General features: G+C 37.7%; 5 protein-coding genes and 1 pseudogene across 10 annotated transcripts; 1 reads left to right on the top strand and 5 right to left on the bottom strand.

The window, feature by feature from the left end:
* Positions 1-606: 606 nt before the first annotated feature.
* Positions 607-3,533, bottom strand: LOC104738637 (glycerol-3-phosphate 2-O-acyltransferase 4). Its single transcript, XM_010458803.3, has 4 exons — positions 2,924-3,533; positions 2,518-2,830; positions 1,496-1,970; positions 607-1,163 (listed from the first exon to the last, which is right to left on the bottom strand). The coding sequence occupies exons 1-4, from the start codon at positions 3,232-3,234 to the stop codon at positions 754-756; spliced, it is 1,509 nt and encodes a 502-aa protein (XP_010457105.1). The 5' UTR covers positions 3,235-3,533; the 3' UTR covers positions 607-753.
* Positions 3,534-4,780: 1,247 nt separating this feature from the next.
* Positions 4,781-6,587, bottom strand: LOC104738636 (aquaporin PIP1-3). The gene is made up of 4 exons (XM_010458802.3): positions 5,824-6,587; positions 5,364-5,659; positions 5,134-5,274; positions 4,781-5,014 (listed from the first exon to the last, which is right to left on the bottom strand). Exons 1-4 carry the CDS (start codon positions 6,149-6,151, stop codon positions 4,919-4,921), a joined length of 861 nt encoding a protein of 286 aa, XP_010457104.1. The 5' UTR covers positions 6,152-6,587; the 3' UTR covers positions 4,781-4,918.
* A 1,655-nt stretch (positions 6,588-8,242) lies between these two features.
* Positions 8,243-10,462, top strand: LOC104738634 (uncharacterized). Its single transcript, XM_010458800.3, has 5 exons — positions 8,243-8,766; positions 8,865-9,160; positions 9,269-9,374; positions 9,870-9,980; positions 10,065-10,462. Exons 1-5 carry the CDS (start codon positions 8,626-8,628, stop codon positions 10,179-10,181), a joined length of 771 nt encoding a protein of 256 aa, XP_010457102.1. The 5' UTR covers positions 8,243-8,625; the 3' UTR covers positions 10,182-10,462.
* Positions 10,463-10,524: 62 nt separating this feature from the next.
* LOC104738633 (BTB/POZ domain-containing protein At1g01640-like) lies at positions 10,525-12,273 on the bottom strand (annotated as a pseudogene). The gene is made up of 3 exons (XR_759801.3): positions 12,075-12,273; positions 11,527-11,684; positions 10,525-11,132 (listed from the first exon to the last, which is right to left on the bottom strand). The product of XR_759801.3 is annotated as a BTB/POZ domain-containing protein At1g01640-like (transcript).
* Positions 12,274-12,790: 517 nt separating this feature from the next.
* LOC104738632 (signal peptide peptidase-like 4) lies at positions 12,791-17,765 on the bottom strand. Of its 4 annotated transcripts, none has more exons than XR_015580360.1 (15): positions 17,381-17,764; positions 16,711-16,869; positions 16,498-16,609; positions 16,214-16,333; positions 15,949-16,100; positions 15,649-15,831; positions 15,520-15,554; positions 14,931-15,093; positions 14,729-14,782; positions 14,326-14,418; positions 14,087-14,229; positions 13,606-13,719; positions 13,346-13,416; positions 13,168-13,251; positions 12,791-13,071 (listed from the first exon to the last, which is right to left on the bottom strand). XR_015580360.1 is itself a non-coding variant. In XM_087485123.1 (14 exons), the coding sequence occupies exons 1-14, from the start codon at positions 17,522-17,524 to the stop codon at positions 12,959-12,961; spliced, it is 1,626 nt and encodes a 541-aa protein (XP_087341249.1). In that variant the 5' UTR covers positions 17,525-17,765; the 3' UTR covers positions 12,791-12,958. The 4 variants fall into 4 exon arrangements, 2 of the variants coding, with proteins under 2 accessions (XP_087341249.1, XP_087341250.1); XR_015580361.1 differs by having other exon boundaries at positions 13,606-13,710; XM_087485123.1 differs by lacking the exon at positions 13,606-13,719 and having other exon boundaries at positions 17,381-17,765.
* A 1,269-nt stretch (positions 17,766-19,034) lies between these two features.
* LOC104738630 (putative U-box domain-containing protein 55) lies at positions 19,035-22,077 on the bottom strand. Of its 2 annotated transcripts, none has more exons than XR_015580960.1 (10): positions 21,828-22,077; positions 21,637-21,713; positions 21,358-21,488; positions 21,178-21,282; positions 20,906-21,086; positions 20,588-20,725; positions 20,245-20,506; positions 20,023-20,163; positions 19,629-19,949; positions 19,035-19,369 (listed from the first exon to the last, which is right to left on the bottom strand). XR_015580960.1 is itself a non-coding variant. In XM_087486566.1 (10 exons), exons 1-10 carry the CDS (start codon positions 21,985-21,987, stop codon positions 19,184-19,186), a joined length of 1,710 nt encoding a protein of 569 aa, XP_087342692.1. In that variant the 5' UTR covers positions 21,988-22,077; the 3' UTR covers positions 19,035-19,183. The 2 variants fall into 2 exon arrangements, 1 of the variants encoding a protein (XP_087342692.1); XM_087486566.1 differs by having other exon boundaries at positions 20,023-20,171.
* Positions 22,078-22,183: the final 106 nt, after the last annotated feature.

Raw genomic sequence — 22,183 nt, 5'->3', positions numbered from 1 at the left:
CTAGTGTGCAGCTGCCCTCCGAGAACGAACCTGATTGGAGGGAAAAGGTAAACCATAAGATCAATAGTAACTTCGGAGATATCGGTTGACTAACTTCTGACCTAGTTTCATTGTCTGCTCTTATAGCTCTGAACTTTTGAGTCTCACTTGTAACTCTTTGTCTCAGTTTGGTTATGGCTACTTATTAGTAGTGGTTATGGCTACCAATCAAATCAGTAAAGTTTATTATACCTACCTACAGAAAATGCCATACCTGTCCAATAAATTGTCATCCAAAAAACCTTTAATTCCAGATTTGGTAGTATGATCCCCCTGAAGATATACAACTACAAGAAAGAAGCAAATAGAATAAGAGATTCACCGCATTTCAGGCCATATGAAACACTAGACCCAACAGGCCAACACCAACACCAACACATGGTCCTTGACTCCTTGGTCTCTAAGATCATTAAGATCAATGCAGTTCTGCAGATAGATAGAATTCGTGGCAGAGTATATTGGACTTTATTTATCTGTCTGTTATGTTTGTAAATCTAACACGATATTTGTAGACAGTTCACTAATCAATCCTAGTCATTAGTTAAGACAACGGAAAATCGCAAGTTGTTGATTCAAATGTAATTTCATTATCCAGCTCATGTTCAACAATCCATTAAAAACAAAAAAAGGGGTAATTGTGTAAAACCAGAGAAAGACCTAGCTTCAGTCTCAAGCAAAATAGCAGTGCAACAAGTATTTAGCTGGATTATTATATTACAGCATGGACTTGGTCTTATTGATAGACTCAACCTTCCCGTCGTTGCCTCCAAGCAACAGATACTTATCCTTCCTTGTAAGTTCAGTGCATTCGAATCCCAAAACTCCACCTATCACCTTCTGAACGTAATTAGCCACCTCAAAAGGAGTCTTGCCACCACCGTTTACCGTCATTGCTTCGGGCAAACGGTCCAAAAAAGTGGCCTCGTAGCTAGGTCGAGGGTTCATGAAGAAGAAGTACGGATCCCAGAATTTCACACCTCTCACTGTCGTCCCGTTGAACATCCCTTGCTTGCAGTTCATGGCCACAGGCACGATCCGGTCGCTCAGCTCTGCGAATAGAGCACTGAATCTTAGTAGATATGGTTCTCTACACGTTGTGCCTTCAGGACAGATCACCAAATCACCTGTTGAAAAAAATAAAATAAAGAGTTACTATTAATGATAGTGTGATGATAGGAATTTTGATGTGTGTAGAATAAGAGAGAAATATCTCTTTTCTGATTCTGTAAATGCAATGTATATATGATTCCAAGGTGATGCTCTCTTTTCTGATTTTTCTATATACGAAACCACAGGTATTTGATTCAATATGTGTGACCAATGGAGCCTAGCTAGGTTCTCTCTTCATTTCATATTTTAGGGTCCATGAGATAGTGAAACCAATCAGTAAGTAGCAAAACAGAGACACTCTGCTTTTCTACAATGATAAAAGAGAGCAATATAGCGTAGAACATACCTTTCTCTAGGAGTTGTCTCATGCGGGCTGCATCAGCTACACGGTCTCGGGTCAGAGCAACGGCAGGAATGGGTGAGAGCATCAGGGAGAGGCGAGAGACACTATAAGTGACACATGTGATCTTACGGCCGAGAGCAATGGCAACGATTATGGGGTCAAGGGCGGTACGGTGGTTAAGGACGTAGAGGTTTCCAGGTTTGCCAGGGGAAGGAGGTGGAGGACGGTTGCCACGGATCGTTAGGTGAATGCCGAGGATCTCGTAGGTGTAGCGGACAAAGCGTTCAGGTAAAGGGAGGTTGAAGTAGACGCGGAAGATCGAGAGCATGAAGCCAAAAGGAAGCCAAAGGTAGATGACTATTGCGTTTAGCGGCGTCGGGCGTTGGACTAGACGGCCATCGTGGAAGATGATGCGGCTCTTCAGACGCTCTATGGGAACTGTTGTGGCTGATTTGGTCTCGTGCACCATGTAACCTTCCTGTTAAGATATTTTATTAAATCATTTATCCTAATTCACACGATTATAGAAATTACATGTTGAGATATGGATGGATTGATTGATTCATTAAATGGACCGTCCAACTTATGTGGGATGTTAGTTGGTGATAGGTTGGAAGCATTTATGAAAACAAGTCTACTTGTAGTATTATTCTATACTATATTATCTACTTTTTGTCACTGGCTGTCAGTGAATTCACATATGCATATATTATGTGATCCTAAAACATCATATCTTATCCTAATTTCTAAGTTCTAGATTTTTCATGCGTTAACAATACACTACACATACAAATTAAAGTAAATAAATCATGTGAAGACTGTATCACTATATTTTCCCATAGATAATGTGTGAAACTTCTCCACCTCCATTTATAGGGTCCTACTGCATTTATTTGTCTTTAAATACATCAGTTTATGCTCTTTACTTAATTAATAACCACCTAAACCATGTTTTAAAGATTCAAGAAAACGTAAAATCAAAGCATTTGGATCAAACCAGAGAGAGAAAGAGATAGAGATGATACCTTGCAGATGGACATGAAATCGTGATCGGAGGTCCGGTCACCGAGGCCAAGATCCGGTGATTGTTCGCCGAACTCTTTCAAGATTGCTAATCTCTTCAAATCAGCAACAAGAACACCAGGCTTCTTCACAAACCCTGTGGCTTTCATCGTCTTGGGGTTAACTTCAATCTCTGTTCCCAAAACTTTATCTGCTCCCAAATAATCCTTGATGAATGGCTCAACCATCACTATGGGATTCGCAGTAACCACAACTTTCCTCTTACACTTATCAAACACCTCAAAACTGTCCTTCCTCACATCCGCCGCGTAAAACCTAAAAGAAAAAATCAAAACCCCTAAAGTCAAATCTAGAGATTCCAAACAAAGTAGCGAATGAATGAATCAAAGATCTGGAGATGGTACGTACCGTGGAAGAACGGCGCGAGAGACGAGTTCGATGTTCTTGATCTTGATACCGGCGAAGGAGATGTAGATGAGGATTTGGATTCCGAGAGATTCGGAGACGAAGAGATAAGCGATGATGACGATGGGGAGAGATAGAAGAAGGATCAAACCACGGAAGAGACTACCAGCTTCGATGGCGACGAGCATGAAGTAAGGGAAGGAGCTTCTTGATAGAAGCAGAGTCCCGTCAAGATCCGCCGCGATCGAATCATACTCTCCACTTTTACACTCACTTATCGGCGGAAAACTTCGGCTTTTCTTCGCCGGAGACATTTTTTCTCTTGCGGCGACTCTTTCTCTCCCTATCACTCGATAATGGCGGCTTAGTAGTAAAGAGACTAAAGAGAGAGAGAACAGAGGAATTTGGGAAGAAAGAGAGGGAAGCTCTTTGGGGTTTTAAATGCGCTTTGTTTCCCCAGTCGCTCAACTGACAAAAAAAACAATTAACTTATCACTCCAATTAATATTCTCGTTTTACGAATTTGTCCTCAAACTTTCTATCATAACAAAATTAACCATCATTTTAAAACTTATCTCTATGAAAATATTAAATTCCACATCACATTCACGACAAAAGGTTTCAATTTTACACCTCTTTTCTGATATATTACATTTAATATGAGTGATTTATTCAATATATTTAATTTAAAATAGAAAGATTAATTTATTAGTATTTATTAGATGATGAAATTTGGTGAATAGATCAATGTTTTACATAAATATATTTTTGGTCACGCGGTTTGGTTATTTTTTGTTGTGTTGATTGACATGAAAGAAAAGTAGCTTAGTAGCTCACCTAAAATGGAAGGCTGTATAATTAATTAGAATAGTTGGGGGGGGGGGGGGGGGGGACTATGTGTGTATATGTATAGTGTATATATACGTGAAACATTAAAGTTGACGGCCGCCTGACCAAGTTAATATAGCTGAAAATGACTTTGATTTGTGTAAGTATAATAATTCGGATTGCGTTTAATTATGATTGCAAGATTTTACGTTTTAAGGTAACGTCGACATTAGAGTTCTATTCTAATTGACTTAGTTTTAAATAAAGTCTTTCTTTTTTAATAATCAGTTACATATGATTTTGGTTTTTTGGGGGTTTCTTGTATCTCATGGTCAATGATATATAAATAAAACGGGTAAATAAATGGTTGGGAGTTGGACAGGCCTTGAGCCATGCATTCATCATACTTAATGATAGGAATGTAAAACAGTTGTTATGGGTTTCGTAAGTTACGCTATACGCACACATACGAGCTTGAGAAATACCGGTATGCACGCAATTACTATGGTTTATATAGATTTTTTTTTATTCCAAGCAGATAACAGTAGTTTAATCACATAACATACACTTTAAAGATAGAAAGTAGAAACTAACAAAAAAAAAAAAAAGTGAGTCAGTGGGTAATCCACTGTTGACGAGTTTCTTTCTAGCAAAAAGACCGTAAAAATAAAAATAGTACGAATGTTTTCTCTCAACTTTGGTTGGCTATCTATCGTACCAAACTAAGAAAAGCTTTGGAGTGGATTGATATAAAAAAGATGGTAGCATCCAGAAAAGGGCACATTAGCAAAAATGCAAAATGTTGCTGAGTGCAAAAGAAGACCAATGCAGATGGGCTAATTGTAGATGGGCTAAATTAATCTTGGTTAAGCCGATGACCCGAGAAGCCGGAACCCATATTTTACGTTTGGTCTTATTCAAACCGTAATAGAAATTGGAAAAACTTTAAACTAATTTTGAAAATTTTCTTAAACCAGACATATACTTCCCATCAACGATTAAACCAGATAATCATCTCAAATAACCGAGAACGAAGACAAAGACAAATCCATTTGAATAAACAAACATATATGACCAGATCTCAAATATTATCAAGCTCAATCGATACAAAGTACAAACCAAGATAAATAATAATAGAGAAAGCAACAGTGAAATTTGAAAGAAACAAAATCAGCTTCTGGTCTTGAAAGGAATGGCTCTGATGACAAGTTGGTGGTAAAGAGCCGCAAGAGCTGCTCCAATGAATGGTCCAACCCAGAAGATCCACTGCAAACAGCAAACCAACCAACAACAAAATCAGAATCAACCAAAAAAAGCTCTGGCAAAAGACAGATCAATATGTCTGCATTGTATGTAATGAAATAGGATGTGAGGGTGAGACTCACGTGGTCGTCCCAAGAGTGGTCCTTGTTGTAGATGATTGCAGCTCCAAGACTCCTAGCTGGGTTGATCCCTGTTCCGGTGATTGGAATCGTCGCCAAGTGAACCAAGAACACTGCGAATCCTATTGGTAGTGGAGCCAAAATCTGCAAACCCCAAATCAATAAGATTACCAAATCTTTCTTTCTCAAAACATCAATCAAATTAAGATTTTGGGTAGGAACTCGAAAGTTACCGGAACGTGGGAGTCACGCGCGCTTCTCTTGGCGTCAGTGGCGGAGAAGACGGTGTAGACAAGGACGAAGGTTCCGATGATCTCGGCGCCGAGGCCAGATCCCTTGGTGTAACCGTGAGCGACGGTGTTGGCTCCGCCGCCGAAGGTCTGGTAAGGATTAGGCTGGAAGCCTTTGACAACTCCAGCGCCGCAGATGGCTCCGAGACATTGCATCACGATGTAGAAGACAGCTCTCGTCAACGACAGTTTACGAGCTAAGAACAGACCGAACGTCACCGCTGGGTTTATGTGCCCACCTGAAATAGTCACACAAAATTTGAATCATCAACAACTCTCTCAATTCGAAAAACAGAGCTACTACTACTAGCCACTAGGTCTAAATTGCATGCATCAAAAGAGAAGACCAATTATATTGAGTAGTATTAGATAACTAGAAAGAAGGGTATGAATGGGTTTTTACCGGAGATTCCAGCGGTACAGTAGACGAGGGCAAAGATCATGCCACCGAAAGCCCAAGCGATGCCTTGGATCCCAACAGAGGCACACATGTTTGGAGCTCTCTTCACTCCCATCACTGTCAACACCGTGATGTAAAGAAACAGGAAAGTGGCTATGAACTCGGCTATCCCGGCTCTGTAGAAGGACCAAGAACTCAGCTCGCCTGGCTCGAACAGTGGCGCTGGAGGTGGCTCCTTGTAGTCTTTGTCCGTCTGAGCCGACGTCCCTATGGGTTGCCTCTCTGGGAACTTGTTCGCTCCCACTCGAACATCCTCTTCTTTCCCTTCCATCTCTCTCTTTCTCTAGAAACGTTAAACGTTTGTTAGCTTCTTTGTCTTTGTGCAATGAGTATAGTGAGTGGCTCACAAGGAGAAAGAGTGGTTTTATAGAGAAGATAGAGAGAGGTAGTAGAGAAAAAAGCAAAGCCTAATAACGTCGTCTCGAAAATAGTGAGAAAGAAGAGGGAATCAATAATGGATAACGATGATCTTGGTTAATAATACTAACTAATACTACTATTGTAATAAAAACTTGATTGAAGGTTTCTTTTTTAATCATGTAACAAACCCACGCTAATAATTTTCTTGGCTACTTGTATTATTATACTCCGAAGCTTCAATACACATAGCCATGTTTGAGCTACTTTATTTCTTTATTAGTTATAGAATATTTTTGTCTGTACAATTAGTTTTTTTTTTCATATCTCTACGACTCTACCAAGTAAGCAAAATTTGTAATGGGTGTTTTTCCTTATATAATGAGCTATACGATCATATCCTAACCGTACGTAAATTGTAATTATGAATCAAAATCCTTATTTTAATAAATAGTAAGTAATCATGGAGATTGGTTGTGCGATTTGTCCTATCTCTTGCGGTCTTGCCAACAAAGCATAAAGGGTCTCTGTTGGTTATAGGTGGCACATGCCTAAAGGACGAGGCTCAACAGTTAAAAACTTTTTAAAACTGTGCAACTTAATAATGTATTTTTTTTTTTTTTTTTTGCCGAAACACTGTAAAAAATGATTTAACTTTTTGACTAGCCGACGAATAAAAAAAATATTACTATTTCCGACCGTTGGAGAAAAAGAAAAAGGAGAAGAAGTGTGTGGAAAGCGACCTTCTTTATTATGAAAAAGTTGCATACGAGAATATTGTGCCCGGGCCTATAAACTACTCCCTCTGGCTAACATAAGATTACATATATTAAAAAACAATTTTAAATTTTATTTGTAAATTCATTTATAATTACTTTTTGGTGGATAGAGAAACTATAGACTAATAGACAAAGTAGTATAATTGTTTTAGTTTTTTACTCTACAATATCAATGTTTGAGAAACACAAATACATCTTAAAACATCAATTTATTAGAAACAGAGAAAATATTTTTATAAAGGTTATTATTACCTTGTTATAGTATTTGAGTAGTGTGACAAGATAGTATGATTGTCAATTTTGAGGTCGAACGCAAAACAAACCATATATATTATTATAAATTGGAGATTAGTTTCAAATTTTGCGGGGGGCATTGAACAGCTCAATCTTTGCTTTTCTTTTCTGTGATAACATGTTCGTTTCCCTACTTACTTGCTTACTTTTTTCTTCTCAATCCATTCAACCAACCAAAACAAATAAATTTCCAAACTTATGTTATCCATTGACCATTCAGAACTATGTCGTCTCTGAAAAACAATATTCTCAAATTTCGATTTTTTGTTGTTGTGTGGTTATTAATTATAACCGAAACAATACAGTAATTTACAAAATATTAACTCTATTGTGGATAATATTTTGTAAATTACTGTATTGTTTCGGTTAGAATTAATAACCACACAAAAGGAAACAAATTATCCGAACCTAAACAATGATTAATAGACAAAAATAATCCGAACCTGAACTAGCTATGAATATGATTAAGAAAAACACCTTTAGCCTTTAGTGGTGGTGATGTGGCTGTGACGTTGCCGTTTTCTCGAAAAAGCAACCACACATCACCAAGTCGTTCAGCTGCCCAACCAGCAGGATTACGACACGTGACAGAAGCAGCAAATATGTGCTGGTTTTTCATCTTCTATTGGGGCGGCCCCGACCAAAACCCTTAATTTATATGATATGATATAATGCGTGGACCGTATAAAAGAAATGCTTATGAACTTTGATTAGGTTGATGTATTTTAAAAATTTTTTTTACTGAATTTGTGTGTTTGTGTTAGCTGTATTCGTGGTTGGTACATGCAATCAAAAAAATATTTTGCAACGAAGCAGATCTGTTCATTGCTGCTGCTACATGTGGAAAGATATTTGAAAAAGATACGAATTAGTCTGCAAAATCGATTAGTGTAATTGTTTTATATTCTACACACAACTGGAGACAAGCTTCTGCCATGGGCTCTAGTAAAACTGTATGTAAAGGGGCCTATGAATCGTCCAGCACCATTAAAACAAGTCTCTTTACTAAGGTAGTTGCTCACACAATTGAAAGTGGGCCTTCATTTAGGCCCATTATGACTGGAGCGTGAGATCGTCTTCTTCCCGTAGAGTCCCGACAAAAGAGCTGGGATGAGTCAATAAATGAGTCGGAATTGTAAGGAAGAGTAGGGTTGGTAGGTGAGTGTCGCCATTGAAGGGGAGAGCAACCCAACTTTGCATTGAATGATACTTAATCTTTGCCCTCAGCTGTCTTCATTTATGATCTCTATCCCAACCGCTTTCTTCTCTCCACCAATTTCAAGATCTAGTCCTCCTCGTTCACCGGAGAAACGTAATGGATAAGAAAGAGTGCAAACAAGAAGCAGCGGCAACAGCTGAGAAAGACAACAATGGTCCGTTGATCGAAGATGAGATCGAAAGGAGCAAGGTCGGAATCATGAGAGCTCTTTGCGACCGACAAGATCCCGCAACTAAGGTCCCTTTTCGATTTCCTGTCAAGAAAAAGTCAATTATATGTCTCTTTTGATTTGATAGAATCTTTAACGATATGTCTTCTTGTCTGAATTTGCTCAGGAGGTGGATGATCTGATGATAAGGCGGTTTCTGAGGGCGCGTGACCTCGACATTGAAAAGGCTTCAACGCTGTTTCTCAAGTACCTGACTTGGAAGAGAAGCATGCTCCCAAAAGGACACATACCTGAATCCGAGATTGCGAATGATCTCTCGCACAAGAAGGTGTGTATGCAGGGTCATGACAAGTCGGGTCGACCTATCGTTGTTGCCATTGGGAACAGACACAACCCTTCCAAAGGTAACCCTGAGGAGTTCAAGCGTTTTGTTGTCTACACTCTCGAGAAGATATCCGCTAGGTGAATATATACCTTTATCCCTTGATTGATTCGTCAGTTGTAAGTTAGTGGGGGATTTATGCTAATGATAATGCACTTTTTGTTTGTTTGTTAATATGTTCATGTTAGAATGCCGAGAGGTAAAGAGAAATTTGTAACCATTGGAGATCTGCAAGGATGGGGATATTCTAATTGTGACATCCGCGGCTACCTTGCTGCTCTTTCCACTTTGCAGGTAAAAATCTTATAACTTCCTTTGCCTATCATATATATATATTTTTTTTTGTGAAACAAACATTAAGTAATTTTTTTTAGCATCGATCATAAATATTGCTAATAATCCACTTAGCTCCAAAAAATTAGAATACTACAATCTGGCTCCTAACCAAGAAACCTTATTAGATTTGTTATTTACTAGGTTAAGGAGTTGGTGATCAGATTAAAGGTCTTTTTGTTATTTAATAGGTTTTTAAAAGGTCATTTTGTTATTTTTGGAGTAAGTGATTTGGTTAAAGGTCTTTTTGTTATTTTGGTCCTTTTTTTTTGGCCACACTCGGTTCCTTCTTTTAACTTTATACTCTTTTATGGATTTTTTTTAATAAAGAATTTACATGATTGTAATCGGGACTATTTTAGCAAAATATGAGGAACCCCCACATCTCCTATATACTATGGAAAGCTACATTATAATTTCACAAAATAAAATATAAATAAAACCTTGTGTTTCCAGGATTGTTACCCAGAGAGACTAGGGAAACTATACATAGTTCATGCTCCCTACATATTCATGACTGCATGGAAGGTCATTTACCCATTTATCGACGCCAACACCAAGAAAAAGGTAACAAAATTAACCTCTTATCGTTTAAACTTTTGTTGGGAGAGATTTATTTTGTTATACTGTTGCTGGTTTTTTCCCTGACAGATTGTTTTCGTGGAGAACAAGAAACTCACTCCAACTTTGCTTGAAGACATAGACGAAAGCCAACTCCCCGACATCTACGGAGGCAAATTGCCACTTGTTCCTATTCAGGAGACCTAATTATATAGGTTACCACCACGGCCCACCTCTATAAATCCCAATTTATTACCATTCTTTTTCATTTGAATAAAATGAAAAAAATATACATATTGAGAGCTGCCTAATGCCAACATTATATCGTCAAAAAGCTAAAGATATAAAATATCGTAAACAAACTTTAGATTTCAATGTAATTTCATATTTGATCTACTTTAAACCTCAGTGGATCTTATTGTGATATTATATCCATTTAGCCATTTTACTGTGGCAACTATAAAATATCAGTATAGTTGCTTTTGCTCTTTCCTGCCAATCTAATACAAATTTGTTCGACTAAAATGCTAACCGAAACAAGAAAAGAATATATATGTAACCGATTTACTTTTACAATTTATAAAGGCTGGCACATGAATCACATTAAACACGTTGAGATAATAATCCATAAAACAAAGTAACTTTTTCACTCTTACAAGAAAAGAAAAATCACTCATCGATCCACTTACACAAGCTGGTCTGTTCACTCATGGATCCACATGCTTGGGCGATGAACAAGCAAAGAAGCTCCATGATCTTTGGATTTGGCTTTGGTCTCTCTGAGATAGGCCCTAGTGATCTCCACGCTTAGATTAGGGTTCCTCTGCACAAATGTCTCGTATTTCATGGGAACAACCACTTCTTCCATATGTTTTACAATATGATTGATCGCTGCTTCTTTCAAGAGCGTATCACAAGGAATACTGGCGAGCTCTAAGGTGTCTAGGACGTTCCTGGAGCTCAGGGAAGCAATGAAATGGTTTCTGCAAACCTCTTGAAGATATGAAATGTCGTATTTATCGGCAGCCAAATAGAGGGCTCTGTATTGATTGTATGGAGCTCTTCGTGGGTCAAATCCGGGAGAGTGATAGATTCCTCGGAGGAGGTTTTGCATTCATCAGAATCTAACATGTTCCTGAAGACCTTTGATCTTGCCGCCTACAGGAAGAAAACAAAGATATATCTAAGGGATGTTGTTACTTGATCCAAGCGTAAATTTTTTTTAATCAGTCCATGCAAGTAAATAGATAGTAAATTTTTTTACAAAAATTGCCTAAAAACTGCAAATGAGCTTTCAGAAAACTTTGAAATATGGTAAACAAAAACTAATGTGAAGGAACTCAACAATCACTGAGATCCAGGAATTTGAGAAGAGATGATGTGAATGCTAAACTAGATATCCATCATTTTATCATGATCCAATTTTACCATATGTGTTAAGAATAAGTGTCACTGTCTTGAGACTAGAAATAGCAGATATATAAATCGTTTTGGAATCTCTCTCTCTATCTCAGTGCAGAGATGTGAGAAAAAAAGGAAAAAAAACAGATACCAGAACGGCTTTGTGAGTAGGTATGGGTGAGCCATGCTGACCAGGCTTAACAAGAACATCAGTGTGGATTTGCTCCTTGAATGTAACAACAAGACCACCGAGAAAAGCTGCCTTATCCGCTGCTTCTTCTGCCATTGATTTTTATGTTTTAATTCAGCCTGTCACCACCAATCAAGAGCTAAAGTATTACAAAAGCCAAATTCGTGGAGACAAGACAAAGATTGAATTACCAAGATCAAAACTTAACATGCCTGGATTGTGTCTATTGCAATTAAAAAAAAAAAAAGTTGAGATTAATCTAAAAATCGTAAAGAGTTTTGCAGAGAGGACTATCCAACAAGGCAAGCATCGTCTTTCAAATCTTTAAGAAGTTAAAGTTTCCGCAATTTCACAACTCAAAAATTCAAATCAAAGCCGGTGAAAATCCCTATTACTTACTCTCCGACCAAAAAAAAAAACAGATAACAAAAAGTAGCAACGGCGGCGATTCCAGTTTCCAAGGGGATTCAGACAACAACAGATAAAGGAAACGAGAATGATGATCTTACTGAGAGTAGCGAGAGATCGTCTTAATTCACTCAAATTAGGTATAAGAAGTACTCTGTACTCTCCCTTCAGTACGATGATCGGACCGGAGCAGATACTCTCTTTTTTTTTCAACTTTTAAAAGTGTGACTCTTTTTTTTTTTTTTTCTTCTTGACTTTTACTTTGATGAATAATGATGACTTTCGTCGTCGTTTTTGGTCAATTAATATATGTTTCTTTTAGATTGTATATGGGTTATTTAAAAATTCAATCAATTCGGAAAAGCAAAAGTTTAGTTAACTAGATGATACTATCATATTCGTTGAAAATATCTTAACAAACACTTATCTCAGATTTAGAATATCATAACAGTTTTGTAAGATTATTACGCAATAATTATTCTTTTTTTTTTTTGTGTAATAATTACGCAATAAATATCAAATCAATTGTTTTTTTTTTTTGTAAGATTTAGAAATATTAATCAATTAATTGTACATTAGTTACTACTAACTTACATAGTCTAGAAATTAAGTAATAGTTATATTTTCTTGCTACAATAATAACATCCTCTATAAAACTTATGACCTCTTACAAAAAAAATAACAATTGATAATACTTAGTACAGTGTAACCTAACCTATTGGATATGTATATTTTATAAAAAGAAAATATGATCAAATAACCCCAATCTATCTATCTATCAGAAAACCGTATGAAAGTAATTAAAGAAGGTTAAAACGAGTTCAAGGCACATGTTATGGCTCTCCTGCTTGCTCAGTTGTGTAAAAAGCGTACACAGACATATATATATATATATATATATAGACCTAAGAAGGGGTGTGTGTATTAACAATAAAAAACCATCTGATTTTATCTGTTCTCATCTGTCTGATACATTGGTTGTTGTTTAAGACGACGATTGAGGTTGCAGCCTAACGTGAGGGCATGGCCTCTCTGGTTCCCCTGTTGTCCATAGCGTCTTCAGGTCACCTCTCTTGTGACCCAACACGAACAAAGTTCCTGACAGACATTTCCCCCCAACCATTCTCAGATTCATACACTTTCAAATAGCTGCTTTTTTTGGTTCCAAAACATCTCTATTTTATGGGTGCTTACCGAGTATGAATGGCACAATGTAAAGCAAAGCCGGTTGCCCATGTCCGTCCATCAAGTTTAGAGCTATGTATGTTATGAGAAGACCTATGATGATTGTCAAGAATAATACTATTAGAAAAACCCTTTTAGTAGATTCTGGATTTTCTTCTTCGTTTTGTCGCTACTGAAGGGATCATACCTAGACCATAAGCAGACATTGTCCCAAGGAAATACCCTGACTTAAGCCTCTTGTTCGCCAACCAGTCGTATCTGCAGAGTGGAGCACGGTTTGATCAGATTTAACATTAGACTAAAGTACTGATCATAGTAGGTTTCTTTTATTACTGAAAATGATAAGATGGATCAACTGAAAACACATCCCTACAGTATCTATTCTTATTCTAAACAAGATCTTGTCTCCAGTTGTCTACCTATTGCATTTGATTCATTCACACTCACCTATTTACTAGACTTTCTGACTTTGTACTGCCTTATGTCATGAGGTCCATACCCTACTTATGGTGCAACAATAGCAACTCTTGAACATTGTCATGATATTTCTATCTACAGGTTCTTCAAAAAAACGCAAAACCACATTAAACAGGCACAAAGCATTACATGAAAGTTAAACTGAACCAGAATGTCAGGTTATAAGATTTTTTTTCACACTTCAAGCGATATTTTTTCATTAAATATCTGTCTGAAATGATGCACAAATGCGGACTATAGAGGTATATCAAGCAAGACCCCAATGTGTGCAATCATGTTTCTGATAAACCTATCTTGCATTTTGCTGAGGACCTCTATTGGTTTGTTGTCCTGATTTACATCGATATCCGCATTTGCGCATCATTTCAATCTATTGTATGCCTCTAGTGACACAGTTTAGCTGAGATCTTGATATAGTAATAAGACGAAAGGGAATTGTAACAGTACAAACCTCAGTGCAAAAGTTACAAGCAGTCCAGGTAATATAATATCACCAAATCCAATGATGCTGTAGCCACCCCAGGGATCAAACATACGTGGGATCTTTAGTAGCATAGGGATTCCATCCTCTCCGCTTCTGTCACCACGGGCTACCTATAGGTGGGAAAATGGGAAAAGACGACAATTTCTCGAAAATATCAGTGTGGAGCAGACAGAAAAGTAAAAAAAGAAAATGCAAGAGGAACTTACCACAATCATCACGCTTTCACGGAACCACCATTTCGAAACAAAAACCCAGAAGATGTCATACATGAAGGCACAGCTGAGAAGAACAAACCCAACCTGTTAACATTAAAGTTCAATGAGTCATCATAACTAATGCTGTTATTAAAGATTGTTCTTTCTATACATTGGCAGAAAGGATTGTGTCCATCTACCGGCAGCAAGCAAGTTTTCAGTCTTCAATTCAGTGTTTCAGATTGTTGAATTTTCAACATTTTAAAGCTTATTTATTAGGTGCCAACTTCGTAAGCACATAGTCATAATTTACACACTGGAAAAGTGATGTTCAAACACAAAGCTGGTACTAGATGGCTACAGGTGTTGTCAACATGTGAGAGATTTGGTGCCGTCACAAGGAAATGGCTATCACCTTAAGATTTGGTACGCGGACAATTTGAAGAACTGTGATTATCAGTGAGATTCCCTGTCAGCAAGACAAGCAAAATTAAGCTGTTACCTTCTGTTATCTGTTAGACTAGGGTATGTGTATGGTAGTCTTGTATGGAATTTAAACAGTAGTAGGTGGCATAGAAAAACATGGATTCAAACAAAAAGAGTATTGTCGTGCTTACAAGTATATCTTGGCCTATCCAAGCAAAAGAGTATTGTCGTTTAACTGCCCAAATTACAGCAAATGTTATGCAAAAGGGACAAACAGCCAGCGTCAAGTATGAGACAGCACCCAGGAAAGGAACTTTGACATATGATTCTCCAAAGCGGCGGAAACATCTGAAACTATAATAAATCCAACGTCAGTATCAGATATCTTTTTTTCTTTTTTAACTTCTAAAGAGAGAAGAAGCAGGCACATATGAAACTTTTTCTACAAACAATGCAGAGTTAAAGAACAAATATTCGAGTGAATAGTCCTATCATTTCATAGTCAACCAAAAAAACAATTCATTGTTTCTCTCTGATTCTTTATTACATGGCAAAACAAGCCCTAAAATCCAGACAATGCAGAACGTAGGAAGTTTGAAAAAAGATCAACCCACGAGAATAAATAATGAACCACTATTTGCGGTTAGGAGTGTTTCTTATACTATTCAACTCATTAGGGGATGTCGTACATCTCAATGTTTCCTGCTCTTTTAAAAGCAAAAGGAGGTGAAAACATGCTCCTGACGGCGAAATGTAAATGAGAAGAAGAAATAAACATACCATGAGAGTAAAGCGACCAAACAGGTTTGCAGCCCCTGATAGTACCAACGAAACTTTCAGTATCAGTAACAGGATGATTCAATTAGGTATTTCTATGATTTCAATTGGTCACAAGATAAACGCTCTGACCTCTACGCCACCTATGCAAAATAGTACCACCAACACTTCTATAAACCAGAATGACATAAGCTTGTAGAGCATGATCAGGAAACAAGAAGCAACCACTACAAACAAAATTGCTGATATCACGGTGACCTCAACAACACCTCTAGAGCTGGTGGTTGATAACTGTAGAAGTTCATCTGATCCGTCCTGCAGTTTAAGATCAATAACAAATGAATTGAGGGCACTTTTCTTTGGCTGTCAAAGGTTCGAACATGATGGATGTCCACAATATAAAGTTGTACGAAATTCTGAGGCAGCAAGCACCTTTAACAGCTTGTCTTGCTCAATAGCTTCTTCCCTGACAGTCCAGGCAGACCAATAAGAAGCACACAAAATGGTACCGACAGCCATAAGCCATAGAAAGACCTCAGCCACATCAACTGCTGGACGTTTCGGCGAGTAGAGCTGCAGAGTAACTGAACAAATATAGTCAACACCCACTTACAGAAAAGGAGAGAGCGAGAGATATGCCAAAATACAAGAAGCACAATCTCTGGTGAAGAACAATTGGATTCATATGAAGAATTACCTGTGTTGTTACTCTTGACTATGTTCTCCAGACTTCTACCAGCATCAACGGGTAACATAACAACAGGAATAGTTATATCTAAAACATTTTCGCCCTTCTCGCAGACCATCTTGAAAAGATCTGCAAAACAACAGTCAACCTTGCCAAACTCAAGAAGATAACTAGAATTCTGTCTGTTTGATTGGGAAATAAGTACTATCACCTGTTCACAGTCTATGTATGTAAAAGTAAAACTACAAGAATAGGAATAATTTTTAACAGACAAAAGGCTTGAGTGAAGTTACCTGTACTGTTATTTATAATAAGGATGGCCGAGGCACCAGCTGCTTCAGCTATCTTAGTTTTGGTGGTAAAACTGCATTTACCACGGTGAACAAGAATGACCTCTCCTGTAAGCTACGAAAAGAAAATGAAACTGGAATTACACACACAGGTGAAACAAGAAGAAAGACGAGTAGTACATAATGACAAGACGAAAAGTAAAAAATAATGGCAACCTTATTTTTGGGGGTGCTGCAGCAATCAGGAGGGTCAGCAATAGCAAGTTTGATGAGGGTAGCATGTTTCTCCTTAGATTCCAAGGTTGGGCCAAACCTAGCACCTACACCAACATACTCCATGTATTCCGTCCCATTCACTCGAGTTGGGACTTTCACCTGTCCATGAAATTGCGTTGGAGTCAAGTAGGATGGCTCCATAGGCTAAATGCAAAACGGTAAGAGTTCTAGATCTATATCCAAATTTTTCTTGACACACCAAAATAGCTCCTTAATTAACAAGAAGCTTGCAACATTTTTAAAAGACTAAAAAACAATGAATAAGGAGAGCTCTCATGGGTATAGCTACTCTCGCTGTTCTGACTTCTGAATGACATCAAATCTCAAATCCAAAAGTTGACTCTAAAGAAAGCGTCTGTAAAACTCCCCCAAAATTTCACTGTATGCAGCTGGCAATAACAGATATAGGAACAGGAGGACACCGAGATTACATAAAGAATGAAAGCAATCGACACAGAGACTTACAAAAATCCATTAACAATACAAAAAAACCTAAAGTAATTCGAAATACCAGAAAGTCACCAAGAGATAGATAGATAGATATAGCTTCAAAGGGGACGAGCTAAAAATAAAGACAGATCAAAGTGAAGTGAATGAATGATCCTCTTACCAGTACGAAATTGTTGTTGCAACCAGGTCTCTGAGGGAGGGAATCGTCGTGGTGAACTATGTCTCCAGCAGAAACCAAACTAGCACTGTACAGCAACAACCCGAAAACAAACGAGAAACAGCTCAGAGTTTTCCATAAGATCATAATTGGCTCCACAGAATCGTAAAAGGAGGAAGAAGAAGAAGATGAAGACGAAGGAGAGAAGTAAAAGAAGAAGATAAAAAAAAAAGATTTAGAGAGGAAAGATAGATAGAGAAAATAAAAAATGGAGGAAGGTACAAGGAACAAGATGAGAGAGAGAGGGAAAAAAAAAAAAAAAAACTCTCGTGGGAGAGAGAGAGAGAGAGAGATGAGAAAAGGTGGGTGTCGTTTTAGACACAAGTAAAGCTTAAAACGCTGGTTTTGACTTTTTTTTTTTCTTTTGGTGCGACTCTCTCGTCCTTTGGCGCGTGGGACGCGTGTTTGATGTATTGGTGTGTTTATGGATTTTTTTTTTAATTTATTTTATTTTATTTTGGGGACGCCTTACTATTTATAATATTATATTATTTTGTATTTGTCGAACTCTTTGTCCGTACGATTTTTTTTTTCTTTTTTTTTCTAGTATTTAAAAAATCAAACTGTTATCTGCTGATAGTGATTAATAATAGAACGGAACTAGCGTGTCGAACAAAAACATGTGGAGTAATTAATGCAAATGACACAAAACTAACATCAACCCCCCTTATCGTACTTTATCACCTTTTTTTTTGTGAAAATTTGTCTAACACTTTTTTTTTCCAGCGTTCTATGAATTTTTTGATTAAATATACAATTCACTTATTGTCAGTTAGTGAAGAACTGATTATATATGATGATACCTATCTCACACACAAAGACAAATTTTCAGATATTAAAATTTTTATAGACATATGGGACGGTTGCAGTGCGTCTCATACATCATATTCATATATATATATATATATGCCATGAAACTATTATAAAGTATTTGATGATGCCATGTTGATATATGTTATGATTACTGATGATTTCAGGTTGACAATAATGTTAATATACATTATATAAAAAAAAAAAAAGTGGGTCTAATTTGATTAACATCATTACATTAACCTATACCGGTTATCAAAATAATGCATCTGCACACTAAACTGGCATGTGCGTGTGGAACATTTTATAGACAAGCTGCGCGTGGAACATGCATGCGATTTGTACTTCAAATCCACCGATCACCGGCTACCCCCTAATTTAAAATTAATTTAATTGTAATTATTTTTGAGTTATTACAAATTTTAAAAATTGAATCCGTATGAACCGTACCGACAAGACGGCATGTTACAGTAGTAAAAAAAACCATTAGATAATCTCTCAAAATCTAATGTGGTCGACCTCATACTATGATCAAACTGTCTTGGCCAATCATAGTCTCCCACGATGAAAAGGATCCCCTTTTGGTCATTTTGTCCACGCGTCGCGCTTTTGCTCTGATTATCACGTGCGCAAAACTCGTGGGCCCTTTGTTGGGCCATCTTTGGTAACACAGGCCCGTAGAAAGGGACGTGTTAATTAAGACAACGCCAAAAAGTAACACTACAGGGCGTTTTCCGAAAGTGTTGACGGCAGACAGGTTTCTCGAGACAGAGCAAAACAGCAAGCATTTTTATGAATGGGTTTTGCACTTAATAAAACAGACGGTTTATATATGAACTTCAAGTCTTTTTCCACTCCACTCACAAAAAGTAAAGATTTTTAAGTAAACACAGACAATATACTCGAGATTCATAACACAAAGCAGAGATTCGATTCTCAAGAGTTTCGTTGGAGCCACTCTTGAATGGCGGAACGAAGGGCGTGGTTAGGGACTAGGTTGTTGTGGGCAAGCCTAAGGTTCGTCATTGGTGATGTCTCATGACCATTGTCTAGCCATTCTCTCAAGGATTCAGCTTCATAGGTGAAGCCATCGGCCGCAACACGAGGCTCTCGCATTACTTCCTGTAAAAAACAAAACGAGCATTGGCTTCTACACATAAATCAAACTCGAAATTGTCTAAAAATCAATCAGAGATTAAACCAAACCCAGCCAAGTGTGTACTTAGATCAGTTCTACACATATTGAAGAGCAATAATGCAGATTGATAACAGAAATAACAGACATGTTGGGTTTTTCAGGGCTATCCGTTTGTTTGGGATTCAGTTTCTGTTTAAATGCTCCAGTATGAACAACGAACTACATGGGTCCTGGTCAACGTACCTGTGAGATAGGACAGATAAAATATGAGGGAGGCTGGCGTGTAACGGATTCCTCAACAGAGAATCCAGAAGAAATTCCATGGCGACGCGTGTAACTCTGAAGAAGCAATAGAATCTCCGAGCAGACTGAGCTGGCTGCGTCTTTCTCAGCCGCGACCTTGCTGAGTTCTTCCTCTGTTCCTTTTCTACGTCTTGCTTCTTCTTCATATAACCTCATGAAGTTTTGTCCTACAGAGCAAGCTTCTTCCTTCTCCTTCTTCACTTTCTCTAGCTCCTCTCTTCTTCTCTTTCCCATCTCCTCTGTTTCTTTCCTCTGCCTCACCTGTCAAAAACACTTTTTTAATATGATGATTAATTAACTTCTAGTTTCTAAAATTAAATCTAAGATCGATCACCTCGTCTTCATATAGCTGCATCAAGTTCTTGCTTATCAAGCACGCTTCTTCCTTCTCCTTCTTTATCTTCTCGAGCTCTTCCTCTTGTCTCTTTATAGAATCCTCCATCTCTTTCCTCTGTCTCAGCTGCTCATTGTACAGCTGCATACCTAATTTGTAAAAACATTCAGCGAAATCTCTAATTGTCTGAAAGAAAACATTCTATTCTGTTTCTGACAGTACCGTCCTGAACAATGACTCGCACTTCTTCAATCTCCTTCTTAGTTTTCTCGTGTTCTTCTTTCTCTTTTCCCAACATATCTTCAGCTTCAACTCTGCGTCTCAGTTCCTCATTGTATAGCTTCCTTCCATTCAGAATGATGATAAGTGCATCGTCCCTCTCTTGCTTAGTCTTCTCCACCATTTTCCTCTGTTTTGCTAAGGCGTCTTTACTTTCTTTTCGTAGCCTCACCTCTTCATTGTACATGGCCTCGTACTCTCTTGCCTATAAAGTAAAGGTAAGCAAGTCTAAGCAAAAACACATTTTTCAATGTCTGAGATTATGGATTTGTGCAAGGATTTTTACACTTCGAATGGCCTCAACTGCAGTATTTTCAGCTTTAAACCGCCTGACACATTCTTCGTACGCTTCTCTTTTCGATTCCTCAACTTCCATAAGTGCTTGCTTAAGCTGTCTATACAGTTGATCATTCCTGTCGCTTTCCTGCAACATAACATGGAGCTTTCAGTCACTTAGTGATAGACACAGAAACAACACAATTAATGTTTACGTCACTTAGTGATAGACACAGAAACAACACAAGATATATTGGGTTTACGTCTTTTGCATAGGTCATTTGTTTATATATCTCAACTAACAATACCAACAGTGTATAGACCGTACAGATTGATCTTCTGATGCAGTTGGCTCTAACATGTCTCTGTCTCTCCTTGTGTCAATGTAAGCTACAATTGCAGAGACCAATTCTGCAGAGCATTTCGGTGAAGCAGAGGAATAACGTTTCGGTTTCAATTGTCCAGCTTCGGCTTCTGTTTCATCCACATGGTCTTCAAGAGTGGCTTCCCTGAGTATTTAATATATAGAGACAATCAGGTAATTTCCTCAAAGACAAGCCACAGGAACATATTAGTAAAGAGAGTTTTCAAAACTCTCACTTTGTGTAGATGAGATGTCCATCACACATAAACATAACCTCGCATGAGCTAGGCGCGTGTTGGTAGACATACTTAGCTTTTCTGGATTTGAGTTCGAACATCTTCCTGCCATTTTCAGCAAGTCAATACGAGTGAAGGTTTTGGTGAGATTTAAAGTTTTCGCAGATTTCCTATACGTACTCTGTGTAATGATGATCTGATGCAGCTCCCATGACGAGCTTCTTGATTTTGCTCTCATGGATGAGTTCTAATATCCCTTGCTTCACATCGTTCATCTCTATACATGATATGTAAATATCGTCCTCATTCACCTGTGATCATAATGAATCCAACATCGGGTATCAATTTTTGCATAACAATCATCTTAATTAGAAATCAAGAAACAGGGGAAACACAACCATCCATCTCAACGCAAGAACTAACATAATTTAACAATATAAGAGTGCAACAGATCAATACCCCTTCTTGTTGACAAAGATCAAAATAATCATGTAATGTCTCGTACATGATAGCCTCCAATTCTTCAAGTTTGCGAGCTAACATATCAAAAGCAACACAAATCATCTGAATCATCTTTATAGCCTTTAAACAAACATTAACAATTGGCAATTGATCTTTCGTCAATTGCGGCTTGAAATAATGACGATTACCAGCAGGAGAAGCAGTTTTTGGCTGATAAACATGGAGAATGCAGACTTTCTTGGCGCCAAAGTTCTTTAAAGCCCAAAGCAGAGTTGATCTGCTCTCCCTGACATCATTCTTCACTGCAACATGAACAACATCACTGCCCATGGCCATGAGTTCCGCCATTGATGATGTCCTTTCTTTCGTCTTTGTTTCCTCCTTAAGAAAATGAAAACAGAGAAACCAAGAAGAATCTAACAGAAAGAAAACAACAGTGGTTAGTGGTGACCCTCAATGTTCTTTTTGTTGACCGTTTCAGGTTTTGTAAAGTGGACACAGTAAAGTCAACGGGTGGCAATCAAAACAGAAGTCAGTGCACAAA

Source organism: Camelina sativa, chromosome 14 (genome assembly GCF_030686135.1).
Source record: "Camelina sativa cultivar CO46 ecotype springtype chromosome 14, ASM3068613v1".
Lineage (NCBI taxonomy): Eukaryota > Viridiplantae > Streptophyta > Magnoliopsida > Brassicales > Brassicaceae > Camelina > Camelina sativa.
The sequence above is the reverse complement of the archived record's forward strand: the minus strand, read 5'-3'. Positions and strand labels throughout refer to the sequence as shown.

Bases quoted from the DNA above. Each gene is read 5' to 3' on its own strand.
- LOC104738637 (XM_010458803.3), bottom strand. From the start codon at position 3,234: ATGTCTCCGGCGAAGAAAAGCCGAAGTTTTCCGCCGATAAGTGAGTGT. The intron at 2,831-2,923 runs GTACGTACCATC...TTTTTCTTTTAG, and splicing joins TCTCGCGCCGTTCTTCCACG to GTTTTACGCGGCGGATGTGA. The intron at 1,971-2,517 runs GTATCATCTCTA...ATATCTTAACAG, and splicing joins ATTTCATGTCCATCTGCAAG to GAAGGTTACATGGTGCACGA.
- LOC104738636 (XM_010458802.3), bottom strand. From the start codon at position 6,151: ATGGAAGGGAAAGAAGAGGATGTTCGAGTGGGAGCGAACAAGTTCCCA. The intron at 5,660-5,823 runs GTAAAAACCCAT...TGACTATTTCAG, and splicing joins CTGTACCGCTGGAATCTCCG to GTGGGCACATAAACCCAGCG. The intron at 5,015-5,133 runs GTGAGTCTCACC...TGCTGTTTGCAG, and splicing joins ACCACTCTTGGGACGACCAC to TGGATCTTCTGGGTTGGACC.
- LOC104738634 (XM_010458800.3), top strand. From the start codon at position 8,626: ATGGATAAGAAAGAGTGCAAACAAGAAGCAGCGGCAACAGCTGAGAAA. The intron at 9,375-9,869 runs GTAAAAATCTTA...TTGTGTTTCCAG, and splicing joins CTGCTCTTTCCACTTTGCAG to GATTGTTACCCAGAGAGACT. The intron at 9,981-10,064 runs GTAACAAAATTA...TTTCCCTGACAG, and splicing joins ACGCCAACACCAAGAAAAAG to ATTGTTTTCGTGGAGAACAA.
- LOC104738632 (XM_087485123.1), bottom strand. From the start codon at position 17,524: ATGATCTTATGGAAAACTCTGAGCTGTTTCTCGTTTGTTTTCGGGTTG. The intron at 16,101-16,213 runs GTAATTCTTCAT...ATATTTGTTCAG, and splicing joins AGTCAAGAGTAACAACACAG to TTACTCTGCAGCTCTACTCG. The intron at 15,832-15,948 runs GTGCTTGCTGCC...CTTAAACTGCAG, and splicing joins AGCAAGACAAGCTGTTAAAG to GACGGATCAGATGAACTTCT.
- LOC104738630 (XM_087486566.1), bottom strand. From the start codon at position 21,987: ATGGCGGAACTCATGGCCATGGGCAGTGATGTTGTTCATGTTGCAGTG. The intron at 21,714-21,827 runs GTAATCGTCATT...TTGATATGTTAG, and splicing joins AAAAACTGCTTCTCCTGCTG to CTCGCAAACTTGAAGAATTG. The intron at 20,507-20,587 runs GTAAAAATCCTT...TTTACTTTATAG, and splicing joins CAGTTGAGGCCATTCGAAGT to GCAAGAGAGTACGAGGCCAT.